At 56.3% G+C, this 25,845-nt stretch overlaps 1 protein-coding gene across 1 annotated transcript; it reads left to right on the top strand.

Annotated features, from left to right (window-relative positions):
• The first annotated feature begins 5,100 nt into the window (after positions 1 to 5,100).
• On the top strand, positions 5,101 to 23,934 carry BLACAT1 (BLACAT1 overlapping LEMD1 locus). The gene is made up of 3 exons (XM_075174421.1): positions 5,101 to 5,330; positions 22,944 to 23,147; positions 23,439 to 23,934. The coding sequence occupies exon 2, from the start codon at positions 22,984 to 22,986 to the stop codon at positions 23,083 to 23,085; it is 102 nt and encodes a 33-aa protein (XP_075030522.1). The 5' UTR covers positions 5,101 to 5,330; positions 22,944 to 22,983; the 3' UTR covers positions 23,086 to 23,147; positions 23,439 to 23,934.
• Positions 23,935 to 25,845: the final 1,911 nt, after the last annotated feature.

Here is a 25,845-nt window from a genome sequence, read left to right as displayed (position 1 = left end):
TTGCTTGCAGTAGGAGCCCGGGCACGGGGTGGGAGCGACTGCTTTGAAAGCTGCTTTGGAAACAGCCCGGGCGAAGCTCCCCCGTGCAGAGCAGGGAGCTCGCTGGGTCCCCGCTCCTGCCCCAGGAACGGTCCGTATTGACCGAGCCGTGCCAGGTATGAGGCTGGTAGGAGTTGGGCTGCTGGGCAGTTACCTCCAACGAGGGACCCCCAATACAGTTTGCTTGCAGCATCCCCTGGTAAAACCCAAAGACCCGTGTGGCAGTCAGGGTCTTGTCTGCCCTGAGGGTCTCCCATCCCAGGGATCTGTCTTCTCCCCAGTGTTTCTCAGGAGCAATCGGAGGGTGGGAATGCTGCTGAGCCCTGGCTCTAGGTGCTCCCCTAGGAAGGGCACCCTCCGGTTGATCCCTGAAGCTGGTCCCGGCAGCACCGAATGGGTTAACCCCTCTGCACCGCACACGGCCTCACCCTCCGACGGCTCTGCATGCACAGGCATGTCCCCTGCACCCCTCTGTCATTTTTCAACCATGGGCCATTGAAAGCCTTAGCATCTTTGCTCTGCTCTCGGCAGCACCCGATGATTGAATCTTGACCTTTATTTCCTAGGTTTATTAAGTCCCTGCCCCCGTACGTGTGGACTGAGCAGGGCCAGGCAGCGATGAGACAAGGAGCATTTCCAGTGCTGCCTCGGGACTGCTGGGAGTTTGCATCAGGGAAAAGCAACGCCCAGCTGGGCTGGGTGCGAGGGCTGGGTGCGAGGGCTGGGTGCGAGGGCAGGGTGCGTTGGGCACAAGAGCGGGTGCTGGGTACTGAGCACTTTGGCCAGGCTGGTCCAAACTGCATTGAAGAGCCAAGCAATGTTCATAGCAGAACCCTTTGCTTCTCTCTGCTCGAGGAATGTCACTGCAGCAGGAAGCGCCTTGCTCAGTGCACGGGCTCTAGGACACTGCATGTCAGTCAGGTTTGCAGTGTAAGTGGGGTTGTGTGATTGCAACTGGGCTTTCCATGGTGATTTTTGCTCCCTGAATAGATGCACTTCTGCGGGGTTTTGTTGCAGGAGGTTTGTTCAGTTGTCTACAGAAAATAAGCAGCCAGGTATCAGGAGATTATGGCAAGGGGAAAATAAAATGCCTGGGTAGCCAGATGAGAAAGAGTGTGAACTCGTTTAAAAAATCGTCAAGCATGTGTAGACAGTGTGTGGCAATAACTGGGTGTCCCTGCCTCCCCCAGTACCATGGGGACCCGTGCTGCCCAGGGAGCAGTGCCCGGGTGTGCCAGCACACGTGTGTGGCACACAACTGGTGTGCCGGTGTGCCCCGGTGCCCGCCCCGGCTGCGCGGCTGCCTGCCGGCGTGGCGGGAGCTGCGGCCAGCGAGGCCGCAGGGGGTATTGATTAGTTTTACAGTGTAACCTGACAGAGCCTGTTCTGGTGATGTAATGAAGACGGATGATCCCGTCCCCTCACCGCATGCTTTGGGGAAGGGGAAAATTATTCGCTGCATCCTGGAGGGATGCTCTGTGGTCCTCCATGCCTCGCTCCTGTACCTCATCTAATTTCCACCTCCCTCACTGTTTTTTTCTTCTTTTCATCCTTATGGCTCCCTGCCTTCCCTTGTCCCAGCACCCCACCGTCTCAGCGAGTCCCAGGAAGTGGACATGGTGCTCGTGCTAGGAGGCAGCTGAGCCTGGTCCAGACCAACTGGGGTGCAGACCTCACTGCTGGGACGAACTGGGAGAGGACTTGTTGCAGATCTTGGCTGCCCATGGTGGAAAGCTCTCCCGCTGGGGCTCACCACAGCCAGAGGCGTGATCCAGCCTCACGCCACAGCTCACCTCTCCCTCCTCCTCTGCTTTCGTTCCCTGTCTCTTGTTCTTCACCCCCTGCCTTTGCTTCCCCCACGAGCACCCATCTGCACGTGCGTCCCCTCCTGGGGGCTGCTGCTGTGGATGAGGCAGCCCCGCAGCCCCGAGTGCCCGGCTGCCAGCCCAGCTTGCTGCAAACACATCCCACCCCCAGCACGGGGGCAGACCTCCGCAGAGCAGCCCCGCTGGAAAACCCCACGCGTGAGCCGAAAGCCTCATCCCTGGACCTGCTAAATGTCAATTAAGTGCAGCTCTGTGAGGTTGATGAGCTCCTTCCACAGCCTGATCTGAGCATTTTGGAAACTGCAGGCAGTGCTTTTTCCTCCACTGACCAACAGTTGTGAATCCATCTTTATGGTAACACCAGGCTCAAGCATTCACATGCCAGAAGGCAGTTATGTACAGTCATAAAAATGATTTAAAATTGGTCAGGGTTTTAAAAAAAAAAAAAGAAAGCTCATATATTATCAGGTCTTTATTTCTCTTGTAGCTTTTACCCTTTAGGATTCATGTTTTCAGGCTTTTCTCAACAAACAACACAGTTGGAAATGCTAAAGCGTTTTTATATAAGAGCTGAGAATCCTCCAGAATCACAGGGCTGCGGGAAGGAAAAAAAATACCAACTGCTGTAATGCACGAGATACGATCTCCAGAGCTGCCAGCAGCCTCTGCAAAGTAACCATCTCCTACTACATCTTCAGAAACCTAACGAGTCTCCTTGCTATCTTCCACCAGATCCAAACCCCATCGCTTCAGACCTGACTTTCAGAAGGGATCCTCTGGTCTGACCCGGTGCAGGGCTGATGCCCAGCGGCTCCGTCACTTCCAGCTGAGCTCCAGCCTAGGAAAACACCCAGTCCTGGAGCGAAGATTTCCGGGGATGCAGAGCCCCGGTGATAATTGCAGCCTCTGTTTTAAAACTTTGAGCCTGTTAAGGCTGTTTTGGGCTGGGATCTCTGACATTCCCATCAATGCCCCGTGCACCATCCAGCCAAGTTCTTTGAGGTGATAAATTAATTCTTGTAAAACCAAGGGGGAAATCATCCTGTAGCAAACATGTGGAGCCTTTCCAGCCTCGCGAGTCCCCTTGGATATTCACGACAGAGCGATTACTCTTTTTCTCAGCTAAGGGAACTAATTTCATAAGTAGTGCAACTCCACCGCAAGCGAGAGCTGGCCGCAGCGTTAGGGAGGAGAGGAAACCACAGTGCCCTGTAATTTTGAAGAAAATACATCTAAAAATAAGGCACACCAGATACCTGCCTGGCTGTTACTGTTTGCAAACATGCTACGAACACAACGATGAACCTTTTTCCACTGGCACTTCACCAGCCCGCTTTTGGGATGACTTTTGGGGAAAAGCTTTGGAGGGCTGATGGGGGGGCAAACCCCAGGCGGTGAGGAGCACATCCTCGCGTTTCGCAGCCACCTTTTCCTCCTGCTCCCCGCTCACGAGTTCAGCCTAACATCTGGCAAAGTTGCGTACCACGGGCAAAGCGAACATCGCTGCTTATGGCAGGCCAGGCTGACAGTTCCTGTGAGATCAACCCCGCAAGCATCGTTTCTTGGTGATAGCTCGCTCACAAAGGAAAGAAATGGAAGCAAATCTTACATGACACATTTATTTTTGTCATCTATTTATTAGCTCAGAGCAAAAGTCCTGCTGCGCTGCATTATGGGGATTATGCAAATGAGGGACATCAAGACAATTAAAAAAAAGCCCAAGTGAGCACAATGTCAGAGCCGAGCAGATGCTGAGAGACGGCGCAGCCCTCCCCGGCCGCTCCTGGCCTGCCGCAGCCCGGCGGCAGGACCGCCTGCTCGGGCAGCCCCGTGCCCAGATCCAACGTGTGGTCCTGTCCAGATGCTCCTGCTCCTCCTCCGGCTTGTGCAGACAACCCCGCCGAGCGGGTCGTTAGGCCCATCAGTTAATGAGCTGCCCAATACGTCTCCCAGAGTGCTGCCCTCCCATGGGGCTTCGTCCGCTGCCCCTTCCCTCTTCGGGGGATGGATGCGCGGAGTGGACCCTGCTGCATCCTCATCCCATCGCAGGCGCTCGCTGCTCTCACTTAGACTGATGCAGCCAAAATTGATGGTTAGACTAATCCTGGGCAGAATTTGGATTTACGGGGTCGCTGAGGGGGCTACCCAAAGGACAGAGAGCAGAGAGCGTCCTTGCCCCCAGCAAGGGACCTCCCCGGGGGAGAGCAGCCCAACGCCCCGCGTCCCGGCACGAGGGGACCCGGTGCAGGGTGAGGTGATGCCGTGCTCATGTTCGGTCGGGCGCTGCCATGGGAGGAAGATCTGCCTCGCTCCACGGGTCTGAAGCCTGGCTAAATCCCCACTGAATCACCCGTCGTTACTCTGACAGCTAGGGATTTATGAGAGCTAAAGTGGATGGATAGCAATGAGCAAGGGGGAAGAAAAAAAAGGTCCCAGATCTGACTTGTCTTTGCTTCTGCAAGCCCCGGAGGACTCAGGTTGTGTGTTTGGGGATTTAATCCTGTCTGAACCCCTCTATTTTGAGACGGAGGTGGAGGGAGAGCTTAAGGCAGCTGAAATGCAGTCGATAGCTGCATCCAAGCACAGCTCCTGCCCCGGCAGCTCCTGGAAGTAGAAAAACGCCGTTTCCCAAAAGCCTGGGGAAGAGCACAGGCAGGCTGGTGTAGGGAACAGCCGGGGAAACACGCTTCCATCCTCACTCCACTAATTACACTCATTAGGGAAGGAATGCTGCCTCTGATTTCGAACTATACCAGCTATTTTTAATTTCCCTGCTTGCTGAAAGCACACACCGGCGCACTCGGGTGGTTTTTTTTCGGGAAACGGGTATTTCTCCTCCCAGGTCAGAGGCTCTTTTGTGTCTGCCTGGCTGGGAGACGGGGCCGAAGACAAAGCTGAAAGGGAGAAAGCGGGAGAGAGGCGAGATGGGGAGAGCTGGCATCCCTGCCCCGGGCGGGGGGCACGCGGGGGGCCCTGCCCCGGGGGTACCGGCCATCCGCAGCGGGCTGTGCGGGGAACGGGAAGCTGTCGGCGGAGCGGAGCAGCGGGGATGCAGACGTGTGCGCGGCTCCGCGACCCAATGGGGAGAGCGTGAGAGACGGGAGATAATTTATGCACTAACCTCAGATTGGGGTTGCGGGCGGCCGTCCCCAGCCGGCGTGGGAGGGAGGCCTCTTCCCATCGCCCCTTCCACCCGCCTCCTCCCGCCCTGCAACCACACACAGCCACACAATCCCCTTACAATTAGGAAGACACCTATTCAGCACCGCTCTGGCATTGCTGGGCTTTTGTTCCTTCTCTTCTCTGCTGGCAAAGCTCTTCTTCCCCTCCGCACGGCTGTGTGCAGCGCTCGGCGGTTTGTGGAGTTGCTTTTCATAATCTCCACCAAAGAATTGCAGTCCCGCTGAAGTCCCGCGATTGAGGCGGCGGGGAGGAGAGAGGAGAAAAAAAAAAGGAGGAAAAAAAGTAAGACAGCATTTTTCTCTTTCTTTCTTTGTTTGAAGTCTTGCCTGGAGGAGTTGCGTGTGTGAGAGAGCGAGGCAGTGAATAGGAGTGGGTGCACAGGCTGCACGCCCGGGGTGCGATGGGCATTTGTAATGAGCACACGCAAACCACACACAGACACCTGCATCCACCAGCTCCCGTGTGCATGCACTGCCTGTACAGTCCCCCCGGGGACTTAAACTCTGCGGGCAATGCCTGCGTATTTCTGTCCCAAAGAAATTCAAGTCCTTTATCTGTTTACTGTGTATGTTGAAAATGTGTTTTTGTGTGTGTATGTGAACATACATATTTACATCTCTCCACAGTGTTGTAGCTAATGCGCAGCGTTTGCTTGCAGTAGTTATATTCTTGTCGATATATATGATTAGCTGAAAAAAATTAAATTCTCTTTGTTTTAAGCGAGAATAATCACCAAATAGCCAAAATTCATCAGTACATGAATGTTTGTGAAGATGTGTATATATATATATTCACGTGTATTGATGTTACTTATGTTGACACACAATTACATGCCACACATGTTAACATACTTCTCAGCTAAATTACACGTCAGCTCTTTAACTGTTGGATTTCAGTATGAAGTGTGCACTTGTGAGAGTGTTCCCGTGTATGAATAGAAGTTCATGTACATATGTGATAAGTTTTCTGTCTTAGTCAGGTACCACACATGTGAAGTGGGGGTGTTTGTGTAGGACTGGCTATGTCTGTGTGTGTGCAAACACTTTTGCATTATTTGTAAGGTGTATAAAATCCGTGCATCAGCCCCCGATTGCAGGCAAAGAGAAACCCTGCCTGGTGTGGAAGTGTATTTTTCTTTCTGATGAGTGTGAACTGAAGGGCGAAGAGCAGATCTGTTAGTGCTTGTGCCTTGCTGAATATCACCGAATCCTGTAAGAAAACAGCACGGAGTGCCGGCGTGGTCGGAAGAGCCGGGTGTGCTGGTGGAACCGCATTTGAGCAATCCTTCCTCCGGCTGCAAACTTGCAGCTCCAACACCAGTGCTGGTATTCGGCACAGCGGAGAGGGAGGCTCTCCGGGTTCTCTCCGATGAGGTAATCCCGACGAAAGATAAGGGAAGTGGTGCATGTATTAACCTGAACGGTGATGTCAGCGAGGGAAAAGGAAATTAATTACTTTGAGATAGGAATTGTCTTGATTTCGGTGTCATTTGATTCCTGCTGTTATTTCAGATGCGCTGGGGTACTGAAACCAAAGGGCCTCTGGCGATGGGGTCCTGAGGGCTGGCAGGGTCTGGGGAGACCAGAGGGTTCCCAATGGCTTGTGCAGTGATTTGGGTACCGGCGTACAGAGACTCTGTGTGTGTGTGTGTGCAAGTGCCTGGGTGCACTCGCCTGTCTGGACTGCGATAGCCTATTAAGGAGAATAATAATTTTTCTCTGCTGGAAGCTTCAGCGACAGCGAGGAGAGGGGAGGGCAGCAGAGCCCCTGAGCCCCCCTCCAAGGAGCGGGTTGGGGGTGCCCGGAGGGATCCGAGGGTTGTCCCCTCCTGGTTTCTGCAGAGGTCTGTGCGTCCCCAGGGGCGGTGGCAGACCTTCAGCAGCAGGGCTGGGTGGGACCAGGGCTGGGACGGCTCCAGGCAGCGAGAACAGGCTCGGGTACGGGCTTGGGGCACCTTCACAGTGCGCTTATGGGGCTCCCCATGGGGTTCATCTTCCCCCAAGTGTGGCTGTCCCTTGGGAGGGAGCGGTGGGACCCTGGTGCCCTGTCCAGCAGGGTGAGCATTGGAGGAAAGGTCTCCAAAGTGGAAAAGAGACACTTTCTCCACCAGAATTTCTCCTCATGCTAATAGGTGTCACATTATGTCACGAGTCCCCGATGACTTGTCAGCAGAACATGACAAATCACTGGTAACAGTGAACAACAGGGCGAGCAGCAGACGAAACACAAATATCTCACGTCTGCATCACCTTGGACCTGACACGGAGGATGCATCCACAATGGTCCCCAAACCTCGCCACTCAAGCCGTAACCTGCCTCTAGGCATGGATGCCAGCGTTCCCTCTCCAGGGGCTAATCCGTGTGCTGTCTCCTAGCCCAGCCCCACGTTTCCCACTCGCAGGGCGCACTGCCCTCGCACACTGCCTGTTGCACCGAGCTGCCGATGCCGGCAGAGGACACCCAGGGGCTGGGGTCAGCCCGAGCTCGGCTTTCAGGAGGTCTTCCCTTCGGGGCTGCCAGCTCTTGACCACGGCAGAGACCCTGCAAAGCCCAAAGCAAGAGCAACCTTGACCTCTCAGTGCCTAGACACGGTTGACCAAACCCCGGGAGGGCATGAATAGCTGCGTGAGGCTTAACCACCCTTCTGCCTTGCACGTGCACAACGGCAGCTCCCACGTGGGTAGACCATCAACCCATCCCGTTTCGATCCCAGTCACCCCAGCTCTGGCTAGTCCTCTCTATCCAGCAAGGGGGAGCATCAGTGGGGGCATGTGGGGAGGGTCACCTCGGCCCCATGGCTCTGCCAGCACCCCTGCCTTCATCTACCACTTCTCCTTGCTCCACTGGCCTCACCCACGCATCCAGAGGGGAATGCCCAGTGGGAAGCACACCAGTGTCTTGCGTTGCAGCAGGAGAGGGTTGCACAGGACAGCCTGGATGGGAATATCTGCCAGGAACCCGCCGTGCATGCACAGGTTAAGTCAGGGGGGTTTTGGGGGGTCAGTGCAGCCGCTGGGCAGGAGGAGGGAGCACAGCGTGGGGCAGCGGTGTTTGTAAAGGAGGTTGCAATTTCTCTTGTTTGTGCCAGTGCAAATTCCCCGTGCCAGCGAGGAAAAAGAGCCTCGGTGGATATGGGTGGTTAAACCCTCTTCAAACATGGTGCGAAGCTGTGGAGTGAATTCCAGCTGAGCGCTGGCTGTCTCTGCTCCTGTCCCAGGAGGGAGCCGGGTCTGTGGCTTTATAGGAGCTGTTTGAGCTTGTGCCTGTGATGGTGAAGCCACATGCAAAGGGGGGTTGGGGTCTGGTCTGCGAGGGAAGGGGAAGAGCACCTTAGTGGGTCTGCTTCCCCCAGCACTGCCTGTCGTCAGTGGATTCAGCCCTGATTTATGATGGTGGGAGACAGGTTGATCTCTTCTTCCCAGCTTGTGCCCAGGGTGATGTCCCTGAAGTCACTGGAGTCACCTGAGGCAGGTTTGAGCCCAGGGAAGTGGGTCCCCAGGGGAGTTGAAGGGCCACACTCGTGCGGAGGTGATGGGTTTTTTGCCTTTGCTTTCTACCTCTGGACAAAGTGCCCCCGTACCCCCACGGGGCTCTTTCCTCGCCTTCCCCCTTTAATTCCTCCGTCCCTTTGTTCCCTCTGCTCTAGTCGCTCCCAATCACTGAACCATCCCCTACAGCCCGGCGGTTTCCCTCTCCCTCCGTTACCAAGTCCAAGTTGCCGGAGATCCCAGGGGAGCAGCACTCGTCCTCCTCGCACGCCTCCGAGCGAGGGACCAGCCCTGCACCGCGCGGGATGCTCGGGCTGCAGCCCCCGCCTCATCCCCTGCCTTAGAGAGACCATTGCTCATCAGCCCTGCCCGCTCCTCCCGCAAAGCTAGACAAATCCCCCCCTGGCTGCTGCAGCACCTCCTGCCTCACAGCCCAGACTTAATTACAGCTGGGGCTGCAGGAGCCGAAATATCTGTCACCAGGAATGTGCTAAAAGGCCCGGGAGGATCTTGTTAGCGAGTGACTTACCTGGATTCCCGAGTTGCATTTGCCCTCTCTTAATGGGCTGTGTGGCAAATTGATGGCTAGTTTGCAGGAACAGATCTGGGTCATTATCCCATCTCTTCCCTCTCTGCCGCTCTCATCCCTCCACCTTGAAAAAAAGCCGGAGGAAACAGCAACGCTCCGCAGCGTGCCGTGGGGCTGAGCAGAGGCAGAGCGGGGGGGTTTGGGGTTCGGCAGGATCATATGGGCTGTGACCCGGGACACACAAGTCCTGGGGTCCTGTGGCCAGACGTGCCCCTCTAAGGGTCACTTGGTTCAGGTGCAGGTCTCTGCCAACTGATTTGTTGGTTTGCAGAGCACAGAAGCACCAAGGGGTCAAACCAAAATGAATTTATTCTGAATTTTTTCAGCAAGCTGAGAAACAAAATCACCTCGGGTTGGAGAACATTTTGTTTCACCCGGAGAAAAACCTGTCATTACATTTCCAGTCACCTAAAATATGTATTTTTGGTAAGAGTGAAGGAGAGCTGGAAGTGGCACGCTGTTCCAAATGGACAAGTGGGAAGGAAAGGTTGCAACTTCTCAGAGCTGGTTTTGTACCCAAACCCGACTGCTACAAACTAACTGGATTTGCAGAATATTCCTCCTGGCTCAAACTTGCCTGTTCCAGCACGAACAATTCTGCTTGCCACGGCAACCTCAGGCACCACGGAAAAGCCAGTCCTTTGGGAGCCTGGTGCTGGGCTGAGCTGTGCTGGGGCAGCCGGAGCCCAGCTCTGCACGCCCTGTCCCCCTCAGCACCTCGCCCAGTTTTCCTACACACGTCCCTGAGTTAGGGAAAGCCGGCTCCGGGAGCACTGGTACCCGCTGGAAGGGGAAAACACATCTCATGGGGTGCCAGGGTGTCGGGGAGAGGCTGCATGGGCAATGTCTGCTGTTCTGGAGAGAGGTGGGCTGAGCATCCCTATGGGCATAAAGTGCAAAAGTAGCCAGAAAATGCAAGAATTTCTTTTATCTCCTTAAAACAAATCAGACCAGTTTTATGCTGTATTCTGTGTTTTGGAAGGAGTGTGTGATTGCGTGTGCACCTGCAAAATTAGGACTAATTTGACCCTTCCTGAGCCTGTGGATTTTCTGTGGCTGCCAGAGCATCCTGTGAAGGGAACCCGGGTTCCGTCTGGCCTCTCCTTAATGCAGTGCTGCAGCGCGCGCAGCCGAGCGGCAGCTGCTGTGCACAGGCTGCGATGCTGCGATTGCTGTTGTTGCTGCAAATATGGATTCGTTGAACACATCTCCCTGGCCTGTCTCGATAAGGTGTTGCAGACAGCGTGGTCTCACGGTCAGACGCCTGCTTTGGGGAGTGATGGGGAAGCAGATCTGTGTTGCTTTCCTGAGCTCACCATTAAGGATGCTCTGCGTGATCCAGGGTGTCGCTCAGCTTACCTGGCCTCCCTTTTTATTGCCTGTAAGAGTTGGGGGATTTATATAGCATTCTGGAAAGATTTGGGTTGTGTCTGTTTTGTTAAAGCAGCTGTCAATACAAAATCAGGGGATGAGAAAGCTGATTGAAATCCATAAATAACCCCAGTATTACCCCATCCATGGGACGTACAAGTGACAGACAGGGTGCACCCTTAGCTGTACAGAGCACCGATACGACAAATGCATTTGAGCCTCCTCTTCCCCAAATAGATGTTTCTATAAAGCCAAAAAGTCCAACCATAACGAGTTGGAGGACGAGGTAATGCATGCTGAAGACTGGGAAATGACATTGTTACAATGACAAATATTCTCCGAATACCCAATTCATGATCCTGGGCGCCTTATAAATGTGATTAGTAGATCTAATCTTGCTGTACTGGAGCCAGTTGTCAAGACAGCTTGAAAATGGATCGTTGCCCAACTCTGACTTCAACTGCTCCCCAAGTTCTGACGGTTAATGTTTAAAAACTAAACAAGAGTTGGGTCCCGCACGCCCTGCCCTGGGGCATGAGCCAGCCTGTAGCTGGGGAGAGAGGGGCTGGGGAGGAGGGAATGCAGATGATCCCCTAAAAGAAAGGTTGATGGCACCTTTTTGCGATGCGACTAGTGTGGATCTCTGTGGAAGACAAAATCCTTTAGGTGTGCCCAGCTTGGCTGGTCTCTGTTCTCGAGTATCTGTCCATCCGTTCATCCATCTGTCCATCCATCCTTTCCGTTTCAGTTGTCGGGTATGTATTATTTCTCTCCACCTTGCAGCAAGGATGGAGGCAGCCCCAGAGAGGCTCTGTGCGTGTCTTGGCTTTCCCTGCACCTGAGACACGGGCAGGGAGCTGGGGAAGGAGGGGATGAGCCCTGGCAGAAGGCGAAGCAGCGCAGAGAGCCCTTGGCTGCAGGGAGGCTTCCTCTTGTGCTGTAATTTTGGGTACTCTCACTTCGGGTACTGTCATGTGGGCACCCCAGGGGCCTGCCTGCTCCAAAGGCGATGCCCACACGTGCCTCTCTGGGTGCCGGTGGGAGCTGCCAGATGCAGGGTTTTCTGCAAACCAGCTGGAAAGGCAGGAGAATAAGATTTCCAAAAGCACTCAAGTGCTTTTGGGTAGCTGGGGTTGTTTCCAGCCGGGTTGTCACAGCATCCCAGTGCCCCCCGGGACTGGCAAAACCGGGCTAAGCCCCGCGTGCCCTGGCTCCCCGGGGAGCGAGGCAGGTAGATTGCTGAAGGCAGCAAAGTACTTTTTAAAGCACCACTCTAAGTACTGTCAGTCTCTAAGGTGCGTTTGATGCTTTTACCCAGGATTTTCTGGGGGATCCCGGGGGGGACGTGGTTTCAGAGCAAGCTGGTGCTGCTCAAGCTTTGGCACTTTTGGGCATCCTGGCTGGGACGAAGGCTGCAGGGACGTCGTGAGAGAGTCCCCAAGCTCCCGCCTGCCTTCCCCGCCGCCCAACCTGCCCAAACGGCCCCCACCTCCCGCAAACCAGCGCCTGGGACGAACAGCACGGGGGAGGCTTTGAGCGTATCCAAGATACAGCCGGATTTGGGCACCCTGTCAAATGTTCTCATTGTCTGACCCTTGTCCAGACGCCAGTAAAACCCTTTGGGAAATTCCCCCTCCACCCAGCACACCGGCTTTAATTACAGAAGAGGAATGCGAGGCGCAGAGCCCTGCTCCTCCCGCCTCTACGCTTGGCTGAGCCGCCCAGGGCAGCCCTGGGCGCCCGCACATATCCCCCAAAGTTTGGGGTCTGGGAGGGTGACGGGGTTGGGGGACGGAGGAGGAAGGCAGAGGGGCCATGGGGAAGAACAGCAGCGGAGGTGGGCGCTGGGTGCCCCTGCCCGGTGCCGGCGGGACGCTTCCCAAACCTGGGGTGACGAGTGGGGGCTTGTCCCCCCCCGTCCCACTCTGGCAGCAGTACCCGAGCAGCAGGACATGAGTAATATACATCCCACTGGGGGAGTTAGATCAAAGGCAGTGAAGTAGATACAAGAGGTTTCTGCTTCACAGACCAGAGAGGCTGCAGTTCAATAGCGCCTTTGTTACCGGCTCTCCGGAGCTGGGGATGGAGAAATACCTGACCCCCCGCTCCCTCCCTCCGCTCCCGGCCCCTCGGTGCACAACCATTTCAAGTATGCGACCGCGCAGCGAGGCTCGGTGGGGACGTGGGGACAGGGTGCTGGGGACGGCAGCGGGAGCAGCCGGCAAGGGAGGGGTCAGGGCTTCAAAAAAGAGACCCCCTGTAGCCAGCTGGGGCTCGGAGGTGGTGGGGGCAGATGCCCTGGGCAGCGCAGGGCACCCGCTTCCCTGAGCATCCCTGCAGTACTGGGGTTTTGCTGGTGGGGACCAGGGCGGCGCGGGGAGGAGAGGACGGTGCGGGCGATGCCACGGCGGCTGCCATCCCAAAGCCCGTGCCGGCTGGCATGGTGCCCTTCCCGCGGAGAGGATGCCACGCTGCCAAAGGTGAGGTCAGCCGCGCTCGGCCGGCGGCTCCGGGCTGTCCTCGGGTCCCTGCGGTGTGGTGGGGCTAGGGGTTGTCTCACGGGCACGTGTCCTCGTGCTCCAATGCTGGGGAGAGCAGCCTGGCACTGGAGCTGCCCCGCGTTGGGTGCAACCTCCTCGGGAAGGTCTTGGGTGCCATAGCAGAGCCGCAGCGCCGTATCCCAAAGAGCCATTAAATCTGCCTCGACAGATTTACCCCTCGAATGTGAGATGAGCAATGAAATTGGGGCTGTCTCCCTAGTGCACCCCCGGGACCAGGGGTTGGGGTGGTGCGGGGCTGGGGGGCAGAGACCCACGCAGGGCTCCTGGCGTGCACGCAGCGCCCACGGGCACGCGCCGGGGTATTCGTCCGCAGACCTCCCCAGTGCAACGCCTGCACCCAAGGGCATAATGCCAGGGCAGAACGATGCTCCTGCAGAGCTCGGTGCACCGGGCTGCCCGCGGGGTGCACCGTCCTGCGGCTGCCACCTGCAGAGCAAAAGGGCCGGGAAGGGAGCGTGACTGTGTCAGAAGGTGGGGCACACGGTGGCCTTTTTTTCTTGCCATTAAAAGAGGAAAGACCTTGGGAAAACGCCAGTTCAGAGCTACCCGGGTACTCGAGAAGTTTGGTTTGTAGGTCAAAGTCATGTTCACTGCTATTACGAACCACAGGGTGCAAAATTCTTCCTACTTCCAAACCTGGTTGCTGTATAGTTTTAGAAACATTGAATTTCCCAAGGATTCTTGCTAGGGCAACAAGGAAGGGAGTTTCCTAGACTCAATAGCGGAGCTGACCTCATCAGCTGCTGGCAATTAGCAGTCACTGTTGCTGAACGAGCCGGTACCCTGGCAGGGGAAGAGAATAAAGGCAGAGGCCAGTGCTTTCCCAGGGACAACCTGGGCAGCTTTGGTGCCACTGGAGGAGCTCCCCCAGGTGTGGGGAGGTGCAGAGGCTTTTGCTAAAGAATAAGGTCTGTGTCCGGCTCTCAGAGGAGCTGCTGGAGCACCTGCTCCCCATGAAACGCGTCGCCTTGTCCTGAGATGCCTCTTCTGTGGGTATGGAGACGGAGGCTCCCTCAAAAAGGCGGCAGGGGAAGGCAGCAGCGGGGCAAGCGAGTGGGAGGCGGGTTTGCAGCCAGACCTTTCTTTAGCCCTTTGTCTCAGCCGACAAAGGCGGGTCTGTTGGATGTACCTCTCGCCGCTGAGCATCCGCCGCCTCTGCAGCCAGGTGAGCTGCGGGCGCAGCGGGGCCGAGGGAAGGGTTTCGGTTCCCAGTTCTGCCGCTGAGCGACTCTGTGACTGTGGGCACGTCCCTCGGTGGCCCGAAGGGTCAGATTTTCAAAACAGCTCTAGGACAGGGTACAGCTATACCCTGAGGCGAGCGCTTTCCCCCCTTGCTTGCAAAAAGGGATTTACCCTGTGGGCTCCTGGGCTGCTGCAAGGGAAGCGGCTGCGGAACAGCGAGGTGGTCCTCTATGGAGAGGGGCACTTGATCTGCAGGTGTAAATTTGTGCTGCTCCATCTGCAACAAGCGCAACTATCTGGTTTATAACTCAAGGTTTATCAGGTTTAAAAGCAGCACAAAAAGAAGTGATGGGGAATACCTGGCCCTTACCAACAGAGATAAGGTGTAGCTGTGGCCAGGACACTGGCAGAGTGAAAATAAACCATTTCATTGCCTGCTGCTTGGGCACGCTGCCATTGATTCAGGCTATGGCATGTTGTCTTTTAAGCATCACCTCTGGTGCAAGAGACTGTTGTCCCCGCAATCACAGTTCATTACAGCGTTCGGAGCAGAAAAGGCAGGGCACCGGGTCCTCCTCCCGGGGTCAGGCCACCGCGCTGGCGGGTGACTGCTGAGGGGACAGACATGGCAGGTTTGGCTCTCCCCTTCCTGCCGCGGGGGTGACCCAGGATAAACCACCCTGCGATGCCACGGTGCTGGGAGGTGACGGGGGCAGAGGCTGTAGGGGTGTTTTGCGTGGGAGGTTCCCCTGTTTTTGTAGGGTCGAGCTGGGGGGGCTGCGGTCCCCGCGCAGGGATGGAGCGGGTCGTGCTCCCAGCTGGGCATGGGGAGGGAGGACAACTTAGATGGGGGGTTACTTTTTTTTTTTTCCCTCCTTCCCCTTTTTCCTTTTCTTTCCCCAAAGACTGCTGGCTTATCCTGGGTAAGCCCTCTGCTGTGGTCTATGGCTTTTTATTCCTATGTGATTGCTTTTCCTAACTCATGTAGGGCGAAAAGCCATGGGCTACACAGAGGAGGGACTCCACCTTCCAGGCACCTCTGCAAACCGCACGGACTCCTGATCCCTTTTTAATCACCCATATTTATTTGGTAACAAATACCAAGTGAAAGGGGGCATTGAAGCCTTGCAGGGCCTTAGAGGTTTAGCAAGACGGATGGGGCAGGGGGTGGCAAGCAGAGGGAGAGACAAAAGGGGACGGGGATGGTGGGGGGCTCGGCCTTTCAGGCGCCGTCGTCCCCATTCAGAGCTGAAAGGGCGCTCGGCGGCGCCGGGTGCCGGCGAAGGGGGCTGCGAGGGCGGCGGGAGCGGCTTTTCTTTGGCAGCGAGCTTTTCTCCCACGGTTCAAAGCATCCCCACCTGCAGCCCCGCAGAACAAAAGCATCAGGCGGAGACCAAGGGCATTTCCAAGGGCCACGGCCGCTGCCTTAACCCAGCACCGAAACGGCTGCCAGGTGATGGCAGGAGCCCCTTCTGCTGTTGTCGGCTCTCCGGAGCAGGGGCTCGCAGGGGGCTGAGAAAGCCCGGGCACCTCCAGCCCCATCTCCCCACCACGCCGTGCCCCTTCCAGGGACGCTGCAGACCCAGTGGGTTGTGCAGAGCCTGGAGCCACTCAGTTTGCACCAGGCAGGATCCGTCCCTGCAGCACCCACGAGGCCACGGCCAGCCACGAGGACGTCGGAGGGGAGGCGGTGGTCGGGAGCACGTGAGAAGGACAGGTTTAATTATACAGCGGGACTTGGCAAGTTTGCACTTTTTAAATGTGCAAAGGCAGAGTCTGCGAGCACGGCAGCCTGGCAGAGCTGGGCTGGACGGGGCGGGAGAGGACCCCGCCGCCTCTGTTAGCACCCGAACAACATCAGGGGGTTACAAACCACCCTCACCAAGCAGGAAGCAATTTCTCTATTCTTTTTTTTCTCACTTCCTGAGCTTTGAGTCATTAGGTGTCAGGCTTTCAAGTTTATTTCACCAGCCTGGAATGCATCTTTAAAAATAATAGTCATTGAAAAAAATGAAAGCTGAGATTCAGCTGTAATCCCATGACTCAAGGAGGTGTGGAAGGAAGAAAATCATGAAATCCCATGAGTTCCAACAATGAAAGCATGAGAGCTGGCAAGACTGTGGCACATAAATCATCAAAACTAAACACCATCAGTCAAAATGAAAGGAATTAAGCCAATCTCACCAGGCTGTTTTAATTATTTTTTAATGAGGATTTGCTCATTCAGAAAATTCACCCATGACAATGGCCGCCCCGAGCCATTCACGCCGAGCAGGGCCCGTCCCTGCGGCGGACATGCATGGCTTGGCCCCGCCGCTCCCGCCCCAGGGCTGCTCCGGACCTGGCGCAGGGCTGGGGCTGGGGAACCCGGGGCGAGGGTGCCATGAACCGCCAAGAAGGGGAGAGCAGGGCAAATTAACCAAAAATACACAAGGAGTCCCATTTTTGCCATTCGCTTTGTTGCAACCCAAAACGTAGCGCTGGGGAAGTAATGAGCCAGATCCCCTCCGGCCGGTCCCGGTGGGTCAGTGGGTGCTGTGCTGCGGTGGCTCCCCGAGGGGGGCACAGCCCCAAGCCCCCCGGCAAAACCGGGGCATCACTGCAAGCACCCCACAAGCACATCGGGGAGCGGGGATGCTGGTGCCGGGGCATCGACTCCATCTCTGAGTGGCAACTGCCTCTCGTCAAGAGACTGCAGAGGGATGCTGGAGCGGCAGCAGTCCCCATTAATATTTCGGTGGCTGTTGGGCAAAGCGGCTCAGAGCAGGATTATTGGCAGCCTGTCTGCACTTCGCCGACGAGATACTCCACCCCTGAGACTTGCTCTCACTACCCTTTATGCTATTGATGTTTCTTCTAGCAAAGCAGGCATTAAGCAGGAAAGAAACAGAGGGAGCACAAGCCTCTGTGTTTCTGTGGTGCTGTGTTGAAGAGCAACCGGGATGGGAGGAAACCGAGTGGGCATGTTGGTTGGGATGTCTGGTGGTCAGGAGCCAGGGCTGGTGACTTTCTGCCAAATCTCTTTCTTTCTTGCCCTTATTCGTCCAGCTCCAGTACTCCCTGGCAAGGCACAAGGGCTTAAGCAGCGAGACTTGACTTGTGGTTTTCATTCTGTTTGGTCCTCAGGGGGACCGGGGCTTGCAGGAGGCGAGGGGGGAGACACGCACGGGACAAGTGTTTCTATGAAAGCCCTGCCGTGCAGAAGGCATTGGCAGAGACCCCTGGAAAAGGTCCATCATGGAGAGAAGATGCTGCCAGCGCCAGGTGAGCTCTCGGCTTGTCTGGCATCCAGCTCCCCGCAGCAGCTCCAGTCACCTTTCAATTAGCGCAGCCCCTGCCCGCGGTCCCGTGCGGCTGCGATTACTGCCCACGTCCAGGCATAGCAAAAACCCTCAGCTGCCGCGCTTATAAAACATTCACAGCATTAAACAAAACAGTAGATCAGGTTGGTGTTTTCAAAGCATCTTAGAGAACTTAGGCACACACCTATTTTTAAAAAGGCAGCTATCGAAATCCCATCCCTGGTCCAGAGAAGCGAGCTCGAGGAAGAGCCGCTGCACGGGTACTCCTGGGCAGCTCCATCCCCAAAAGTGCCCGGCAAAGATGCTGGAGCAGTCGGACCCCCCCAGCAGTCCCCGGTCCTTCCTGAGCTCCCGGGAGCGAATGTGCAGAGCAGGACAAGCCGCTAATTACAGATAATAACTGCCATTTATGAGTGAGGCATCCGCCGTCCCCGGCTTCCTCCGGGAGCTGGGCGTGGAGCTCCCGTATCCCAAAGCTGCCGGTGGGTGAGGCAGAGGCTTGTCCTGCGCTGCCCTGCAGGGAGGGAAAATTGCAGCCGCATGCCCCGACACAGAGCCCCCGCGCTGCCGTATCGGCCCCCGGACATCCCTCATGGCAGCAGCCGTAATTTTGGCTTCAGGCATGCGAGGGCCACCTGGCTCGTGCGCAGGGCATCGGCTCCCGAATACCAGCGGGGCGAGCGAGGGTTGCTTCCCACGTCACAGCACAGGGGCTGGGGTCACTGCCCGCTGCTGCCCGCGCAGGGCTCGGGATGGGGTTTGCCTCCGTGCGGCGTTGATGGTGCGCTGGAAGAGCAGCAGAAGCAGCGCCAGCTGCTTGCTGGGTCGCTTGGCCCCATGGGTGCTGGTCCCAGGAGATAACTCAGGGAGACAGTGCCAATTATTAATATTTTAATGACAGTCAGATGATAATGAACTAAAAAGCTAGGTTTTTTAATCAAAGCTGTGACAGTACCCAGCCCTAATGGGACACAGCGGGATGCCCAGCGCCTCGCCCCCCGCCCCTGGGAGGGTTGGTGCACACACGGGGCTGCGGCTCTGGGACCTCCTACGGAGGGGAGGATGCTCAGCGGGAGCCCGGGGAGATTTTAAAGCTCAGCCCTTGCGCAGGATGCCCAGAGAAGGACCAGGACATTAAAAATCACGCTGCAGCCCACGTCCCCAACAGGCAGACCCAGCCACGTGTGGGTCTGTGCTTTGCATGAACGGCTTTCCCTGGGGTTTGATCCGTGCCTGGCTACGTGATATTATCGTCGGGTATTTACCTGCCCTTTGCATCAGAGGGTTCAATTCCTCACGAAATCCAGGTCACTTGGCTCCACCAGCGCTTTTGAGAAAACCTGCCCCCAGTTAGCTGGCCGAGAGCTGGAGGAGGTTTGCACGGACAATTCTCCAACAGGACAAAAAGAGACAAATCCGGGACTTGCCAGGAATTATTTATTCAGCTCTGCTCTCAGTGGGGAATTACGGATGCGCCAGTTGTGCCACAAGCACCTTCCTCCTCCCGTCTGCTTGGAAATGGGTTATTTAGTAACTGGTGAGGCCACCGGTGCTGAGTCAGCCCACGGCTAATGAACACCCTGGCTGCCCATTTGAAATTTATTGCACCTATTAATTACAACCATTAGCTGCAGCCAGTGAAATTTTTATAATGAGGACCCTTGCGACTTTGCCTTCCTAGCAGCAAATTAACTGTGTGGGGGGAAGAATCAATGGGATCAGCATACTTTACAGAAGCGATGTTTTAATTAGCGATTCTCTGCAAACATGCCAAGCAACAGCTTCTCTGTTCATTATCTCTCCTTAAAGGGATGGTGCTTCTTTTCAGGTTAGTTTTATCCCGGTCTCATCTCCTCTGTTGTTGGGTTTCTAATGCACTGCTGCTCATTATAGAAACTGCTTTGAAGTTGGTTTTATCTTAGGTTTGGTTGTAAGCAGCGAGATGCCCAAGGTTTGTGGGGGGAGAAAAAAAAGCAACCCTAGGAAATAATGGTTTTGAAAGCTTGGCTGAAAAATAGCTAAATTGGATGGATCCTGCGGCTGTGAGGAGGAGGGGGACAGGGAGTGTGGGAAAGGGGTTGTGTCCCCTCAGGGACAGGCTGCCCTGGCAGCGAGCCCCAGGGATGTGGGACCTGCATCTCTGATGCTTAAAAAAGAAAGGATCGAAAGTCCCAGGCGAGGCTCCCTTCGTGCAGGGAGCGTCTGCGTTGCACGGAGCTGCCATGCTGCAGAAGAAAGTCTCTGCGGGTCCCGTGAGCCCAGCGCTGCGGCCCCAGGCGCTTCTCCGGGGACTTTTCCGAGGATGTCTGCTCAGCAAATTTTAGAAAACCAGGCTGGTGATCCCCAAATCATTAGTTACTCCTGAAAATCTTGGCTTGTAGAGGTGGACGGACTAGCTATCATGAAAGGCAAATGAAATGAAATTTCTGGGAACTTTTCTACATTTCATTACAAATTATTTAATTCCATTTGGTTCCCTGAAAAATACAGGGCCAATTTCCATTGCAAATGATCCCATTTCCCAGGAAAAAACCAACATGCTGGCGGCAAAAGGCAGCTTTGAAATTCAGGGTTTAAAATGCAAAACTTAATGTTGTTTTTTCCAACCAAGTAGCTAAAAGTTAATCCAACGGCGTTTCTCAGAAATAGAAAAGCTGGGGCAGAGTAAGAAAATCAGCCGAAACGAAAGCTCCCGGTGCCTGAGGACACCTTCCCGGGTCCGGCGGCCACCGGTGTCACCTGGCAGCCCCAGCCCACCCCTGCAGCAAGGCTGTGCTGAGCTGGTGCCCCAGGCAGCATCTCCAGCTCTCGCACCCCACCCCTGCCTGCACCCCTGCCTGCACCCCTGCCTGCACTCCCCTCCTGAAGCTGTCCCGTTTCAGCTGCCAGCCGTGCTGGTGTGAGCTGCCCAACGAAGCCCAGGGAAATGGGTAATTGCTGGGCTAAGGAATAGACTCTGCCCAGCTGGTTCAGAAAGACATTTTTTAGGGCTCGGGGAAAGTGCCATTATTAAAGTGAGCATGCTGATTTCAGACAGCTCCCAATTCATCACTGTGACAGTGACAAACACGGCCCAGGGTTATGCAGTTGACTAAAGAGAATTCTCTAGCTTTACATTTTTAATGTTCCTCGCGTTTTCTCTGCTGCAGTGGAGTTTTATCCAAAGGATCTTCTCCCTTGAATAGAAAGGGCAGCACGGGTCTGTGAAGCATGCCCAGCCCTTGCAAATCAAGCGGGGCTTCTGTCATCACTGCCCAAGCCAGTTCATTTATTTTTTAATTATTCCTTGCTCCTTCAGGATCCTTTTTCTACCTTTTCAAGAAGAACAGGAGCGTCAGCCTCAGCTGGGCTGCCTCTGTTCTCTGGGGCTCATTCATCATTGTCTGCTGCCTGAAAGGGAGGCAGAGGGTCAGCCTGAAAAGCCTCCGCGTTACAAGCTCCTCTAAATATATCAATAGCTCCCTAATGGACGCTGGGGTCCCAGCCGGACCGCCCAGGCTCTCGGGGTGGCTTTGTGTCTGCAAGGGGGGACGGCCGGGCCGGGCACGGGGGGGACGTGGGGTGGCACGGGGCAGCGGGGACGGGCACCCACGGGGCCCGAGAGCTGCTCAGCCCGGGCTGCCTGGGAGGTCTGGTGTTTGCCTGGTTGATACGGAGAGTATTAACAGCGGGGACGGCGCTGGGTGGGAGGGTGGGAGCCCTGCGCGGGCGAGGAAGGCGTTTGCCAGGTCTGGGTTTGGCAGTGCCGGATCAGACCCAGCCAAACCGGGGTGCCGGCTCCCAAAGGCTTCTCCCTTCCCAACGTCCCTTCCCCGCTGGCCGTGGGTTTGCTCCGCTCTGGCTGAAGCTCTGCAAAGCTGGGAGGGTGCAGGGGCCGGGGGGTGAGCAGCCCCCCACCCCGGTGGGCTGGCCCCCGCGCAGCCCCTCCACACCAGCCATTCCCTCCAAAATCCCATTCTCAGGCTGGTAACAAAAAGCAGCAGCACAAAGAGAGACGCGGAGACCTGCCGCTATGCTGAGAAGCCATTCAGAACGGGAGACTCATTAAAGAGCCTGTGGTCATTATTTGTGAGCGCCAGAGGTAGCCTTGCTTAATTTGGGAGCTACTAGACAGGTACCCAGATGGCTGGGGAGGGGGAGCAGCAGCAGAAGTGAATTAAATGGGATGCCGCTCGCTGCTGCCGTTCACTTTGTACCGCAGCTGGGCCCCTTGGAAAGGCGGAAAGCGGGGAGGCAGGGATGTGGCATCACCCCCCTGCAACATCACCGCTGGTGAAGGGCGTGTAGAGACGGGGGTCCCTGGGCCCCACCTGCTTTGGCTTTTTTCCCCATGGTTAATTTTCTCCCAGCTCTCCCTGCCGTGAATTAGGGCTGCTCCAAGCTCAGGCAGTGGGCTGGGGGCTCTCAGCAGTGCCCGGCTGTGGGGGGGGTCACTCTTTGCTTGCTACTGTCGGTGGCCGTGAGCCTTGGGAGGTGACAGTACCTCCTCTACACTGAGAGTTCCTCTTGGTCCTCCGACAGCTCAAGCATCATACCCATTTCATAGATGGGTAAACTGAGGCCCCAAGATGTTCCCTGTCTGTGTTGCTGCTGACAGGGAGCAAACGCCGAGTTGAGGCTCTGCAGGGAGCCCCGGGCAGTGCTGTGGGCGCTGTGGGTGCTGCGCTCCCTCTGCTCTCCGCACGGCTGGAGCATGGCACAGTCATGGTGGCGAGGACGTGTCTTGCTGGGCAGTGTGACACTGCACAGGCTGGGCATGGCTCCTTTTGAGCACCAGCACTGCCTCTTCTGGGGCAGAATTAGAGCTAGTCATCTGCAAACTGTACAAAAGCTAAAAATTGAAGTAGGGAGAAAATGCAGGTTTCGCTTCAGATAGTATTTCTGCAAGTATTTGTTATTTATTTAAAAAAAAACAGCCTTTCATTTGCATAATTACATTTTGCAGCTGTTGGGCCATAATGTGGGCTGTGCTTTGGGGCATTATTTTATCCGTTGAAAACGGACACAAAGAGAGTGAACTCTGCTCTCAGCTGTGCCTCATTGTGCCGTAACCGCTGGTGCTGCCTCTGCGCCGGGGCGCTCCCCGGGCACCTCACCTCCCGGGCCCTCGAATATGCATTAGGCGCTGCAAGCTGTCCCCACGTCTGTCCCGATTGTTCACTGCTTTTGAGGAGAGGGGCTGGGGGGGAGTTTTAATCTCCTCATCTTTTGCTGGGTGGGGAATTTAGGAGAGTGTGGCTGGGGGCCTTGGATGCGGGGAAGGAGGGGGGAGATGTGCGCTGGTGCAGGGTGATGTTCCAGTTTTGTAATTTTGGGGATCTGTCCTACGCCCTCCGTCCTGCCCGTGCATCCCCCGTGCATCTGCAGGAGCTGCCCTGACTCCTCTCCCTGTCCCCATCCAGGTCTCCCGGGGGTGCTCCCACACCTCTCCTGCTCCAGGTGATGCCCCAGTTCACCTTTGCTTGCTTCTGCGGGCTCCATGGCTTCTGCAAGATGAAAAGGAAGAAAGAAGAGTCCAGCGCGGAGCAGGAGACAGCGGTGTGAGGAGCAGACTTGTGCGTGTGCCCTGCCGAGCCATGCCTCAGGACACCATCCCCTTCCCATCGGTATGCTGGGACTGCCGGGGGGACATTTGCTCCTTTCTTCTCACCTCTCCAAGGACCAGCTCCCCCCCGGGCATCACCCTCTGCCTGCACTGTCTCGGGGTGTCTCAGGGGGCTGGGGGGCTGCTCGGCCCTAGGATGGTGTTTGGCCGGGGAAGGGGAGCCCGGGGCTGAGCAATGTTTTTGCTCATTGATAGCAGCCGCGAGCTGGGAAGAGCGTGGAGGGAGCTGGTTAATCTGCTCTAACGCTTATCCTGCAGCTTCTCTCATTTTCTCTCCCCTCCCTCTTCCCAGATACTTGTGTGGCCAGGGGAGAGCCGAAGCTCGGGAATGACCTTGCTGAGAGGCAGAAGCAGATGCTGTGGACGTTATCCAAGTGCTGCAGCAATTCTGCCCGGATCCCCAGCCCGGCCGGGTGCTGAGCCCTCAGGACCCAAGCAGTCGGTGTCAGAGGGACCCTGCGTCCCAGCAGGGCAGAGATTTCCCTCCTGAGCGAGCCGACCTGCCCTTGCTCCAACAAGTCTCAACAGACAGACCCTGAAGGGGTTTTCAAAAGCCGGGGCCAGACCTTGTTCTTCCTGGAGTCATAGTGCCGCAGAGGCTGGCCCTGGCTGGTAAGTTGTCCTGCTGCTGCAGAATTGGCTGAACTTAAAAACAAGCTGGTTTGGGTTTTGTTTTTTTTTTTGAAGTCTGTCTCAAGCAAATGTCTGTGACTCCAAGAAGCCACTCTCCATGCCTCTGCCCTGCCTGGTCCTGCGGGTGCAGCACACCAGAGCGTTTCGGAGGCACCAGACACACCGACCCTGCTCGGACGCTGCTCCCCGCGCGACCGGTGCAGACTGGGAGCTCCCGCACCATGGGTCGGGGGGACACCTCGGTGCCTGACCCCCACCCCTGCACAACTGAGCCATGAGGCTCAGTGGGAGGTTGTTCTTGTTTGGCAAATGGGCCAAAATCCCTGAGCTCCGGGCACCCGAGATTCACTCCAGGGACATTTCTAGCACAAACGTGTCCTCCAGAGCAGAAATCCTTATATTCTTCCATATTGCGCTTCCCTTCTCCATATGGAGAACCCCTGAGCCTGGGGTGTAACCCCCAGGGTTAGTCCTGCTCCTGCCACCGTCTCCTCCCGCGGCAGTCGAGCACCCACCTTGCGTGGCCGTCCCCACGGTCCCCCTCTCTCCTCCACCCTGTCTTCCCACCCGCTGCTGAAGCCATACGGGAGCTCCCTGCGTGCCGTGCCTTCCCGGAGGCGTCTCAGGCAGAGATCCCCGCTCGGATACCCTCCAAACAGCCCGGAGCTCTGCATGCTGGAGAGCCAGGGAGTGTCGGTGAGCCAGGGTCCCCCGGGGTTTGGGGACCGCTGCTTGGGTCTTGGTGCCCGGTTCCCCATCCCTGAATGCACCCGCCATTCGAGACCTCCTTTCAGGCACCAGCAGCTGCAACGGCCCCAGCGCTCCCATTTGCAAGCCGTGCTGGAGAGCAGCAGGCACAGCCCCTAGGAAAGGGTAAATGCTCGAGGGCAGCCGTGCCCGCTGCCCGTCGGCACAGGGGACTTGAGCAGATTGACACCCCCGAGGAGCCCCCGCTGCAGGGGACGAGCACACTCGGACAACAAATCCTCCCCCCGTGATTAACTGGCTCGACCTTTCCAGGGTTTGCCCGGTGCTCCCAGACCAGATTTGCACTGGGCAAACAGAGCTGTATGTGCCACTGACAGCTCCCCTTCGGAGGAGATTTGTTGGCTCAGCCAACATCCAGAACCAACACGGCTATTATTTTATTTTCTTATCCAAAGGATTTAGCACAAAAACCTGAGCCTGGCCAGGAGCACCAATAACACGAGGTGCAGCTGAGGAGCTTTAAATCCTCTCTGCTGGGTGCCCGTTGTCCAGGCTGCGGTGGGAAGCAGCTGACTGGTGTGGGATGCGCGGCTCAGAGCCAGCTCGGACGTGGCAGCCAGCCGGGACCGGGCACGGACTGTGCGTGGTCTCCGTGTGTCAGACCCGGGGGTCAGGAGGCTCGGAGCACTTTGCTTTTTCCCCTCTTTGAGCCCAAGCGATGTGAGCTGTGGGATCCAGCGGTGCAACCTCGGGCAGTGTTTCCCAGCCAGGTATTTCCTAGCTGGGCTCCAGGTTGCGGCACGGGAGGGGGCACGCAGTGGCACGTGAGGTGCCCTGTAATTTGTCACCATTGAGCTCAGCAGATTTCAGCCTGGCCTGCACAGATCAGTGGAAAACCCTTGGTTTGTGCCGGCTGTAATGTCTCCTCTGGGACCTCCGGGGCTGCATCAACCTTTTATTTAGGCAGTGCACGAGGAGCTGCTTTGCCGAGGCACCGAGGGTGACTGAGTTTAATGCTGATGCACCCACATTTTGGCTCGGTTGAAGGTGCCCCATTCCTGGAGAGTCACAAGCTGGGTCCCTCTAATAACGACCCGAGCAGGGATCACCCTTGTTAGTGCAGCCCGGAGAGCTGGGGCTGTTCTGGCAGTGGGTGTGTGATCCAGGGAGACCATCAAAAGCAGAGGTTTGGGGAAAATCATGGGCAGTTTCACTCAGTCAAGCTTTACAGAAGCTAAATTATTGCTGTGGGGTTGCGGGGGGTTGGCCCAGTTCATTATCGTGTAACCTTCGCTGCTAAACCTCTTGGATTATAGATCCATCATGGTTTGGCAGTTAAAGATGTGCAGCTAACGGCC

The sequence above is a fragment of the Calonectris borealis genome, chromosome 26, assembly GCF_964195595.1.
Source record: "Calonectris borealis chromosome 26, bCalBor7.hap1.2, whole genome shotgun sequence".
NCBI lineage: Eukaryota > Metazoa > Chordata > Aves > Procellariiformes > Procellariidae > Calonectris > Calonectris borealis.
Note: the sequence above shows the minus strand (reverse complement) of the source record. Positions and strands in the feature narration are given on the sequence as shown.

Coding starts and splice junctions, on each gene's coding strand:
- BLACAT1 (XM_075174421.1), top strand. CDS start 22,984: ATGCCCCAGTTCACCTTTGCTTGCTTCTGCGGGCTCCATGGCTTCTGC.